Source organism: Podarcis muralis, chromosome Z (genome assembly GCF_964188315.1).
Source record: "Podarcis muralis chromosome Z, rPodMur119.hap1.1, whole genome shotgun sequence".
NCBI lineage: Eukaryota > Metazoa > Chordata > Lepidosauria > Squamata > Lacertidae > Podarcis > Podarcis muralis.
The window spans coordinates 29,867,588-29,880,326 of NC_135673.1; the positions used below are offsets into that span (position 1 = coordinate 29,867,588).

At 43.3% G+C, this 12,739-nt stretch overlaps 1 protein-coding gene across 2 annotated transcripts in view; it reads left to right on the forward strand.

Annotated features, from left to right (window-relative positions):
• The first annotated feature begins 2,359 nt into the window (after nucleotides 1-2,359).
• LOC114589252 (connector enhancer of kinase suppressor of ras 2-like) overlaps nucleotides 2,360-12,739 on the forward strand; it is a 219,538-nt gene continuing 209,158 nt past the window's right edge. For both annotated transcript variants that reach the window (XM_028715480.2, XM_028715481.2), the window contains exons 1-2: nucleotides 2,360-2,502; nucleotides 4,867-5,030. In XM_028715480.2, the coding sequence (XP_028571313.2) occupies nucleotides 2,373-2,502; nucleotides 4,867-5,030 (294 nt within the window). In that variant the 5' untranslated portion in view covers nucleotides 2,360-2,372. The remainder of the gene's footprint in view (nucleotides 2,503-4,866; nucleotides 5,031-12,739) is intronic.

Genomic DNA, 12,739 nt, shown 5'->3' on the forward strand with positions numbered 1-12,739 from the left:
AGGAACAGTACAGTGGTACCTCAGGTTTCATACGCTTCAGGTTACAGACTCCGCTAACCCAGAAATATTACCTCAGGTTAAGAACGGCTTAGTCATGCTGGCCACATGACCCGGAAGCTGTACGCCACCTCCCTCGGCCAATAAAGCGAGATGAGCACTGCAACCCCAGAGTCGGCCACGACTGGACCTAATAGTCAGGAGTCCCTTTACCTATCAGAAGGTCGGTGGTTCGAATCCCTGCAACGGGGTGAGCTCCCGTTGCTCTGTCCCAGCTCCTGCCAACCTAGCAGTTTGACAGCATGCCAAAAAGTGCAAGTAGATAAATAGGTACTACTCCAGCAGGAAGGTAAACTGTGTTTCCGTGTGCTTCTCTGGTTTTGCCAGAAGCGGCTTAGTCATGCTGGCCACATGACCCGAAAAAACTGTCTGCGGACAAATGCCAGCTCCCTCGGCCTGTAAAGCAAGAGGAGCACTGCAACCCAGAGTCGTCTGTGACTGGACTTAACTGTCAGGGGTCCTTTACCTTATCACAATAGTATTCGAATAGCTACAAAAATGGATATGTTGCTTCAGAAGGCAGGGCTAGAACTTGTGGGTGGAAATTGTAGGAAAGCAGATTTTGCTAAATATTCTTCTAACAAGCATATTTTTGTATGCAACTTTGAGAAATGTGCACATTTTTACAAAGCCATTTCTCCTAACACAATACATTTTTGTATTTTATTTTCTGCTAATATATTCCTTTTCATTTTTGTAAACTTGTTTTTGGGAAACATCACAAAATTTGGATAACTGCGAATTCCAAAGGATAACTATATTTCAGGTCACATATTGTTTTGGAAAGTGTGGATGCGTTTGGTTCACTTTTAAAATACATTTCCCCTCATCCATAACTCTAAGCAGAACTTAGTTGGATACAGCTCTAGCTTCATAGCAGCTCAGTGTTGTAGCCAATGCTAGGCCTATTCAAAGTGCGTGAAAAGCAAAAGTAGGTACGTAATAGAGGCAGCTATTTACAAGGAACAGGGACCAGAAAATAAAAATAGTTGGACTTTTTGCATTTTCAGTATCAGCCCTTGCCTTTGTGACATGGTTTGTGCGTTGAGGTCCCCCAGGCCACCCCAAATAACTTACACTTCACACATCAATTTTTGTTTAAGGTTTTTGGCATGAATTTGGCCACAACTTTATTTGGTTGCTTAGGCATTGGTTATGACTATCTGTCTTTGCCGCTGGGACAGAACTGACTTCCAGATTCCAGCGGAAGCCAGCAGGGGCGCCGACTTATAAAAAATATTGGGGGGGCCCATACCGACTTATAAAAAATATTGGGGGGCCCATACCGACTTATAAAAAATATTGGGGGGCCCCAAGACCTCCAAACCGCTGCTGCTGGGGGAACGAAAGGGGCGAGCCCCGGGCTGCCCCGACCTTAAGTGAACCTGCGATTGGCTGCCGCCGTGGGCGGTGAATATTAATGAGCTAGGGGGAATCCCCGCTTCTCGCGGGGCTGACGCCAGCCCCGCGAGATTGTTGATGGGTCGAGAGCCCGCAACCCCACCCCCTCTCTAGATCGGGAGTGGCTTTGTTTTAACTCATTACTGAATGTATTTTAAAAGGTAACTATCGTCAAACAAGGAAAATAAAAAATACCAACATAATTTTGTGATTTTACAAAGCATAATATAACTAATAATTTTCTTAAATTATTGGGGGGGGCGGAGCCCCCCAAACGAATTTTTGAGGGGGCTCGGGCCCCCTCAGGCCCCATGGAGTCGGCGCCTATGGAAGCCAGTGAGGGAAACAATTTTGGAGAGAAAATGAAGATGGGCCTCAGTCCCTCACTTCTCACCCGCATGCTCCTGGTGGCTTGCACGGCCCAAGTCCGATGCCAGGGACAAAGACGAAAAGAATGGCAAGCCCCTGGATTCCTTTAATGGAATTCCCTTTCTGCACCACCATTGGAGGGGTAGGCACTTACCCCTCCACCAACCAATTTGAACCAATGCCTAACCACCAACCTTACAAGTTGTGACGATTTGCTATGCAGTAGGCAAAAACCAAATGGCAACAGCCAATCAGCCAAATGGACAAAATTCCTACCAGGCCCCTGCCCCAACGGCAGATGACCCCATGACAGGCATAGCAAGGTCAGAGGACAACGAACTCCTCCCCTTTTCAGGGAGGGTGGGAGGGTGATGCGGTGCACACAGCCCAAGAGAAGGCCCCAGGCTGCGAGCCCTGTATTTAAGACCTCTGACCCCTCCCACACTTTAGCAACATAGCATTCTCCCCAGCAACACCCCTTGCCCAATCACAGCATGTGGCCAATTTGCCCAACAACAGTGGGGTGGCAACACGTGCTCTCTGTTATGGAGAACACGCTTTACAGAACATTGTTTAAATATATCCCGGAGAAACAGAAGAGAGGGGTGGAGGGGGAACCCAGCAGTAAACATTTTCCTCTGTTTCGTTTCACACCTCTGCTAATTTTCAGTAATGGTAGGAAATAGTAAGATGATTTCATTGTAATGGTACGCTAGATTTATTTCCCTCCATAAAGCCAGAAACGTGATGCTGAAATGGTAATTATAGAAATGATGCCTGATCTTGAAAGTGCATGGCTGGCCCGGCCTGGCCCGATCTCTTCACCGTTGCTTTGCCACGACACAGAGCACTATGCGAAGCGAACGGAGAATCTAAAATAGCAACAACGACGAAAGGCAAAACGTGTCCAAGGGACTGGGGTGGGGAAGCCACATTTAGAGGCTAGAAAAACAAGGGAAGACATGGTCTGGAAGACATTTGTGTCTGTTTAAATAGCTCTTTGAGAGAGGGGGGGGGGGAGAAAGAAAGAAAAAAAGAAAGATTAAATTCCAGGAGGCGTTGGAACAGAATTTTCATTTTATAATTTTAACTGATTTTTTAAATTTATTTTCAGTGTATTGAGGATTTTTGCACGCTGCTTGGAGAGGATAATAATTAAGTCAAGAAATTGTCAAAATAAATCATAATACAGTTAGTTAAATAGAAGGGTTGGAGTGTATGTATTCTTGAGTTTTATGCTATACTTGCTGCCTTCCATTTTGGAGCTGAGCATCAGCTCATGTCCAGGGCAGACCTGTGCATAGTGCATTGCAATGCTAGAATCTTGGGGCAAGTAGAAGAAGAGAAGAAGAAGAGTTTGGATTTGATACCCCGCCTTTCACTCCCTTTAAGGAGTCTCAAAGCGGCTCACATTCTCCTTTCCCTTCCTCCCCCACAACAAACACTCTGTGAGGTGAGTGGGGCTGAGAGACTTCAAAGAAGTGTGACTGGCCCAAGGTCACCCAGCAGCTGCATGTGGAGGAGCGGAGACGCGAACCTGGTTCCCCAGATTACGAGACTACCGCTCTTAACCACTATAAAAGTATATTTTATTTTATTTATGTTATCTGTTATACTTAACAGCCGCTTGTCATCAGAAGGCCTCTAAGCGACTTACAGCAAACACACGCACACACACACACGATACCATAAAGCAAGAGGGGAAGGGGGGTCATACCATACATCAATACATCATCTAACATAACATTTGTGGGGAAACCAACATGGCACATCCACCATATAAATGACAAGAACATTAACTATATACAGTGGTACCTTGGTTCTCAAACTTAATCTGTTCCGGAAGTCCGTTCCAAAACCAAAGCGTTCCAAAACCAAGGCACGCTTTCCTATAGAAAGTAATGCAAACTGGATTAATCCATTCCAGACTTTTAAAAACAACCCCTAAAACACTGATTTGACATGAATTTTACTATCTAATGAGACCACTGAGCCATAAAATGAAAGCAATAAACAATGTACTTCAGTCACACAATCAGTCAATCCGCAGCTGAACTGCGTTCCACACAGTCACAAAAACAAAACAAAAAAGAGGCACAAAAACGCAAAATAAATAGCAAAAACAGACAGACCCCATCGTAACACTCAAAACGGAAGTGTGGCACTCAAATCAGAAGCGTAACACTCAAAACGGAGCATGTTCGGCTTCTGAAAAAAGCTTGCAAACGGGAACACTTACTTCCGGGTTTGCAGTGTTTGGGTTCCAAGTTGTTTTAGTACCAAGGCTTTGAAAACCAAGGTACCACTGTAGTTAGTTCCTAGGCCAAGAGCAATGACTTGAAAAGGGAACTATTTCTCACAGAGGTGAGTGGGGGGGAGAAGTCAGTGTTGGCCTGTAGGCCTAGGAGTAAGTAAGGCTTCGTGTCTGCTGTAGTTTTAAATAATACTGTTTGTGTTTAGTTCACCTGAAGTCCCTGGAGTCTGCTTCTGAGAAAGGCGCAACACATGGGGTTACCAAATGCAGGAACCACAGAGACCTGGCAAGCCTTGATTGTGGCCCTATAAAAGGAAATCACTTAATCCCCAAGTCTTAATTGGGGCCTGCCTCAGATTGAGGTTCCCAACTCCTGGATTGGGAAATCGTATACGATTGTGCCTATAAAACAGATGTGTGAGTGTTGCCTTTGTGGGTATGGCGTACTCATGTAATGGGAAGCCAAAACTGGCTGCAGCTTCTCTGTTGTTTGTGTTGTTCGACTCATAGCCCTGTAGGACAAGTCAAGAGAACTGTTTCCCCATGTTCTTAGCCATGGGATATGGCACTTAATTTCACATTATATGCAATATAAAAGATGTGTACCAGTGCACAAGGTGTGAAATGATATCATTCCATTTTCTGTTCTTTCCTTAAAAGAACATAGGCTTTTATATTCCATCAAGATGAAAACAGTGAGCTGAAGCTGCAATGAGGCAGCAAAGTATGCTACCTCTTTTTTTTTTTATTCCTAATCAAGTGCTCCTGTTGCTGTTTGAACCTAGGCCTTGATGACTGCCTTCAACAATACATAAAGAACTTTGAGAGGGAAAAGATCAATGGAGAACAGCTGTTACACATTACTCATCAGGAACTTGAAGAGCTGGGAGTCACTCGAATCGGTCACCAAGAACTCATCCTGGAAGCAGTGGATCTGCTCTGTGCTTTGGTAAGTGGACCTATTTACTTGGAACGCTCTCCATGTTGATCTCTGTGTATCTTTCAAACCAAAGTAAGCAGATCAAGTCATAATGATGCTTCTGAAATTCTTACCATCTGAATTTTGGAGCTTCTATTGTGGTCCATGGGGTGCCTCAGGGGCCCAGATCTCAGTCCTTGGAGGAAATAATAAATAAATAAATAAATAAATAAATAAATAAATAAATAAATAAATAAATAAATAAATTAGCAAAACGCTTACCCAAGAGATCAAGGCTCAAGGTGCAGCATAATCTCATCAAACCAAGGTCAACCATGGGGAATCAGGTCCAGTCACATCCATAAATGACCCTAAAGTTAGATGAGGCAAGGGGTGTAGCATGGGGGGATGACAGGGCAGCTGTAGCTCCTGGCACACAATTTTTAGGGTTCATGAACCAGGCACCCCATGCAGGGATCCCCATTCTGTCCTGCCTGCCGCTAGGGGTCTCGGCCCCAGAGCCTGGCCTGACCTTGTCACCACGTCCCCCCTCCCCCCGCTGAATGGCTGCCAAGCCAGCATTGTGGGTATTCACCCACTAAGGGCCACATTGTCCCTGTTCATCCTCCTTGATCTCTCATCAGCTATACAAACCACTGACCATGGTATTGTTCTAGAGAGGGTGTCTGAGTTGGGTGTGGGTGGCACTGCTTGGTTTTTGTTCCAGTCCTGTTTGAATGGCCATCTTCACAGGCTGATGCTTGGGGCGTTTTCTTCAGCCCTGTGGAGCTTTCAGGGTGGTGTGACACAGGGTTCTATTTCGTCCCCCATGCTGTTTAATGTCTATATGGAACTGCTGAGTAGTGTCATCCAGAGTTTTGGAGTGACCTGCCAGCACCATGCTGATGTCACACAGCTGTTTTTTCCCTTTACATCAGTAGCTGTGGCAGTGGGGGCCTGGTCTTGGTGATGGATAGGAGGAGAGCTTAAAGCAGAAGAATGAGGTGCTCTTAGTGGGTCTCTCCCTAGCATGTTCTGGCATGTTCAATTAATCACCTCTTTTGTCCAGCTGGCTGCCCCTTCCTTCCTAGCTTTTCTCAACCCCGGCCACTTCATGGCCTCCATGGCTGGCATCAACACTGATTTCTGGCGAGATCTTGCCAGAAATCATCGCCAATGTCGGCACTGATGTGGGCGCAGTGATGGCAGGGTGTGGTTGCATTTTGCCTCGAGTGGCAAAATAGAACACTCCAGCCCTGATAGCAGGTTGGACAATTTGTGCACTTGGCTTTCTAAGCTGTATGGCAACAGCTCTTTAGGATCTCTAGCAGAGATTATGTTCCCCATCAACTGCTACCACCTTCTCTTTTCTTTTTAAGTGGAAATGCCAGGGACATGCTAGGGAACCACCCACTGCCAGCACCACTGTATTATCTGGATTAAGCTCTCATCCAGTTCTTTACCAAGGTCAGACGCCCACTGCCACAGCTGCAGATGTAATGGAGAAATAGAGCCGTGCTGCATTAGTATATTTCTGACAGCTGACTCCAAAATTCTGGACGGCACCACTCAGTGGTTTCATGCGGGTGTTCATAGAATCAGAGAAGTGCAAAGTGGTAGGGACCCGAGGGTTATCTAGTCCAACCCTCTGCAATGCTAAAGCATTGCAGCTAAAGCATACATGACAGGTGGCCATCCAACCTCTGCTTAAAAACAAACAAACTCCAAGGAAGAAGAGTCCACCACCTCTTGTGGGAGTCTGTTCCACTGTCAAACAGCTCTCCCAACTCAGACATACATTCCAGAAAAATGCTATGCTTGAAAGATCAAAGCTGCTGAAAGATCAAAGAGAATCAACAGGAGTTGTGTCTTCTGGGAAAAAATGCCATTTTTCTGGTCCCCAAAGTAAGAAATGCTGCCCACTGGTGCTTGGAGAGCAGATGTTATTTCTTGGGTCAGATTTGACCCAAGAACTCACAATTGCTGACCTCTTTGATGGACTTCCCCCTTTCTCTGCCCTGCACCATGTAATATATCATAAAGCTATGAAATACCATTGAAACTATGAAATGCCTTTGGAGTAGAACTTAAGATTCTGCTCATGAAAACTCCATAATCTTTCTCTCTGTGTATATTTATGAGCCAAAAGAGCAATTGGCAGCTCTTATCAAAGAGTTGCTCTTTCTAGATGACTTTGACCTTGTAGCTCACTCCAAGTAAAGGCTAGAGATAATGATATCTCATTTGCTTCTGTCTTTCCAAGCTCTGACTTGACAATTAGCATGGGGGGGGGGCAGTGCAGTGTAATGGCAAACATAAAACCTTATTATGAACTAGGTGCCAGTTTTACTAAATAGTAAAATGAAAAATACATTGACAAGACCTGGTGTTTTGTTTTTGTATTTTTGTTCTGCAACGCGCTGCATGCAGACATTCAATCCTTTAACACAATCTGTAATGCACTGTGTACATTTGCTTTTGTTATGATTATTGTCATTATTTCCCCATGAACTTGTGCTGGTGTAATAGGAAGCTGGGACATGGGTGGCGCTGTGGGTTAAACCACAGAGCCTAGGACTTGCCCATCAGAAGGTCGGCGGTTCGAATCCCCGCGACGGGGTGAGCTCCCGTTGCTCGGTCCCTGCTCCTGCCAACCTAGCAGTTCGAAAGCACGTCAAAGTGCAAGTAGATAAATAGGTACCGCTCCGGCAGGAAGGTAAATGGCGTTTCCATGCGCTGCTCTAGTTCACCAGAAGTGGCTTAGTCATGCTGGCCACATGACCCGGAAGCTGTATGTTGGCTCCCTTGGCCAATAAAGCGAGATGAGCGCCGCAACCCCAGAGTCGGTCACGACTGGACCTAATGGTCAGGGGTCCCTTTACCTTCAATAGGAAGCTAATACCATTTGACAAGGATTTGCAAAAAAGGACCATAACTCAGTGGTAGAAAATAAGAGCATAAGAAGGGCCTGCTGAATCAGACCAATGGTCCATCTAGTCTAGCATACTGTTCTCACAGTTGCCAACCAGATGCCTATGGGAAACCCACAAATGAGACTTGAGCACAATAGCAATCTGCCCACCTGCAAGCCCTTCAACTAGTATTCAGAGGTGCACTGTCTCTGGCTGTGGAGAAAGAATAGCTATTGTGGCTAGTAGCCACTGATACCCTTATCCTCAATGAATTTATCTAAAACACTTTTAAAGCATTCCAAGTTGATGATCATCACTGGCTCCTGTAGGACTGAATTCCATAGTTTCACTTTACATTGCATGAAGTATGATCTTGCTACAGGTAGGTAGCCGTGTTGGTCTGTTGTAGTCGAAACAAAATAAAAAAAATCCTTCCAGTAGCACCTTAAAGTAAAGGTAAAGGGGACCCCTTACCATTAGGTCCAGTCATGGCCGACTCTGGGGTTGCAGTGCTCATCTCGCTTTATTGGCCGAGGGAGCCGGCGTACAGCTTCCAGGTCATGTGGCCAGCATGACTAAGCCGCTTCTGGCGAACCAGAGCAGCGCATGGAAACGCCGTTTACCTTCCCGCTGGAGCGATACCTATTTATCTACTTGCACTTTGACAGTAGCACCTTAGAGACCAACTAAGTTTGTTATTGGTATGAGCTTTCGTGTGCATGCACACTTCTTCAGATAGGATTTTTTTTTTTTTTGTATTATTTTGCATTTGCTTTGACTCTTCTAGCCTTCAGTTTTATTTGGATGGCTTCTAAGTTCTGGTATTATCATGAGAGAGAGAGAGAGAGAGAGAGAGAGAGAGAGCGCGCATTTTGACTTCCATCTCTTCTCCAATTCATTTTTCCCTAATTCACCAGTGAAAAGGCAGCAGTGTCATTATACTTTGCCTCGCAAGTATATTTGGACTAGTCCACATTGAAGATAAAGCTTCTTCCTTCTCTTTCTGTCTTGTCTCCCTTTTACATCCCAATTTGTTCCTAAAAGCACTCCACATTTTCTGCAGACTGTTAAAAGATTTTATACTGCTAAACCTTTGTATGGCTGTGTGCAGTAAGGATCTCTTCATGCTAAAAGCATTGCTCTTGAAAGAGGTGACATTTTCTCCCATTTTGCTTGCGTAGTCTTTGATTTGCACATATTGCAGAATGTATTTTTTAATTTGATTGTAATCTGTAAGCACGTTTCACTCTGACATAAACACTCTGACATAAGTGTGGTGGAGTCTCCTTCTTTGGAGGTCTTTAAGCAGAGGCTTGACAACCATATGTCAGGAGTGCTCTGATGGTGTTTCCTGCTTGGCAGGGGGTTGGACTCGATGGCCCTTGTGGTCTCTTCCAACTCTATGATTCTATGATTCTATAAACCACTTTGTACACACACCGAATTGTGCCATTGCTTTTCTCTTTTTGCTTCAGAGTCATGGGAAAAATAGAAACGCATACAACTTAGAATAATAATATTTTGGTTTTGGTGGTGGTAGTAGTAGGAATACACTGTTCTCTTTGCAGACACCTGGGTGTTCATTTTGTTTTAGGCCTCACTGCTAAGTTCTAAAGCGGCTAGAACTTTGGTGTGATTAAACCTAATGCAAGCTTTTGTACTTCATTACACTGCTGTTTATTGGCTGACATAAAGCTTGATTACTGTCCATTGGTGCATATCCAAATTAATTTACTGAGTCCACATTGCCAGATGTGCTCTGACTCATACACAGCCCAGCGTTTCAATATCACTGGATTAGTTATCCTTTATTCTTCCCTAGCCTGCCCTCATTGTCTGCTACGTGCAGTCTAAGGAGAAAGCCTCTAAAAGAGCAGCCTAGTTTTGGAGAGGGGGAGTTACAAAATAAAAATTAAAGCACATTTTAAATATTAGCAGCTTAATGCCTTGATTGGAGCAGCTTCAGATGCTTGCACATAAGGTGTGCAGACATGCTATATACCATGGTTTTTTTTACCATTACAAAAGGGCCACTGATGCTCCCTAGAAGTTGCCGTCAGATGCACCATTTCAACCACTAAGGTCTAGAACAATTTGCATTCTCTTTATATTAAATGGGAACATGCATTGGCTCTGATAAAACTCCCACTGAAATGAAGGGGGAGTGAGGTTCATGACTGGTGTCAGTGCCTGGTGAGTCAGTGCCAGAGATTGGCAGAGTCTGACAGATGTTGGGCCTCATTAAGCAAGCCACCCAGAGTGCCACTCTCTCAGTTCGTGCTTCACACATAAGTGTATGGAAGAAATTTGCTTTGTTTTGTGCCTCCACTCATTTTTATTATTAAAGACCTCATTCATTTTGTTCTTCATTCATTAAGATCACATTGGCTTTGTTATTCATTCATTCATTACATTCCCATTCATTATGTAATTCTCATATTCATTTCCCAAGACCCTCTTCTTTTATTTTTGTTTGGCTTCTTTCTAGCACATGTGGTGGCAGAAGCATTGATTTGGGTGTCCGCCCGCCTCTTGTTTCCTACAGTTTTATTTTCCCAAAATGCCCCAGACATTAAATCATTGTGAAACATTGTGGTTGGGGAAGTAGCTGCCATCACCCCCTTGAAATGACTCCTGTTAGTGTTTGACCTGTTTTTCATAGAATGTCCCAGAACAAGATCTTGTCATTCCGGGGATAAAATGTTGTCGGCTAGGAAGCATGGAAATCAGCTCTGCTGCAACCAGAAAAGGTTATATCTCTCACCCCGTTAGTGGCAAATGGTGTGGCATTTTTCTTTTTAATTAAAAAAAAAGTACCTGTTCAGTACTCATCCTGGTGTTCATTACTCATGAGAAATGAACATTGAACTGAATGGGTCCCAACAAACAATGCCTCCGTCTTATCTGGTTTAGCTTCCAGTGGTTATAGGGATGGGGTAGAAACTGATTTTGTTTGCATTTTAATGAGAAACTGCCCAATTTGCACTTTTCAGTGCGATCCAAAACACAGCTTCCCTTCAAATTCTGCACTTCTCCAAATTTGCAATGTGTTTCCAAACACTATGTTTAAAAATGTTTATATTAGGGTATTGTAATTCTGTTTAAATTATGCTAGTCATTTGTAAATGACAACAATGGAAACAAAAATAGTATAGACAGTTCATCTTCACTTTTAAAGTGAGCAGCAGTGACAAGCATGGTAGGCATTGCATTAATATTGTTGCTACTATTTGTTGAGAAAATGTTCAACATCAGTGCCCATTATAAGAAAACGCTGTATGTGAGTGATTTTAATCACATTTGCACACAGGGATCTGTCATTTTATATGACAGGAATAAGTCAGGCATGCAGATTCTGCATTTGAGTTGTGAGATGGGATACAATGCAATTAAAAATAAGGTAATCCAAAAGTTAACAAATAGAAAGGAGGCATCACCAAAGACTTTTCTTTCCTTGGACACCATTTGCTTTAGGATGTACATATCTTACTCATCTGTACAAAAAACTTGCACATTGATCCTCTTGCAAAAATCGTTTCCAGTAAAAAGCCCTATAGGGATTGTACCCCAGAGCACGTCTTGTTTCATGCTGGTGTTTAGGAAATGGAAGCATTTGTTCATCAATATGAAAGACCAATGCCAATCAAAAAATGCAAAATGATAACCTGGTACCAGCTCCCTCAAATTTGGATATAGGCACCTAGGAATTTGCCCAACCCAGGTCTTGGGGGAGCCATTCTAAATCTGAAAAAAAGATAAAAGCAAATATTCACCAGGTACAAGATTCTAAAGAGCCACAATAATTACAAGCCATTGAGCCCCACACCTGTGTCTAAGTTGTTCCTTTGACAGTGATGGTAGGAGTTTTCCAACAGACTTCTGCTCTCTCGAATGCAGTACTCTGAAGTGAGAGCCTTCAAACAGCTCCCAAACACTGAAAGGCACACAGCATGTTTCAATATTCTTCTGTTTAAAAATGTAAATTTTATTTTTATGTTGTTTTATTATAAACAAACACAGAGTGCTCATCCTTTCAAGCCTTTTCTTTCTCAGAACTACACAGTGTCAGGAAATGACAGATGGGAGCACTTCTTAGATTGCTTCTCAGCCGGTTTGCTTCTTTAGTTCATCAAAACCCGGCTAAGGAAAGAGTGTAATTTACTTCTCTTGAGTAGGAAATAATCTTGGAGCACAAATCTCACATTTATGTCTAGATCCCATTGAATTCATTTAAGCTTACTTCCAGGACAATAGAATCCTAAGGTTGCCATCCTATATGTTGAACTCAGTGGAACTTAATTCTGAAAAAAAAGCCTGGGATTTTGCTGTTGGCCACACTTACCTGGGAGGGAGTATATTTAATTGAATTCAATGGGATATATTTCTGAGTTAACATGTATAGGACTACAGCCTTCAATTGTTTATTTCTAGTTTCATTTATTATTGCATTTATATTGCACCTTTCTGTGAAGAGCTCAAGGTGACATACATGGTCCTTCCCCTGCCTCATTTTATCAGCACACAACCCTGTGATGTAGGTTAGGCTGAGAGTTGGTGATTGGCCCAATGTCACTCAGTGAGCTTCTTGGCTGAGTGAGGATTTGAACACTGGCCTCCAAGTCCTAGTCCAACATTCTAATCGCTACAGCTTACTAAATCCTGTTTCATTTTTTCCCCTTAAAGGAAATCCAGTGTTTATTTCAAATTATTGCTCTATTTGTCTTCACATATTCCTTGCTGTAACAACTTTCTTTTTATTTATTTTTTTAATATTGCTGGCTTCCCTAGGGGAATTAAAATAGCAGGATATTTGGTTTTGCTACCATT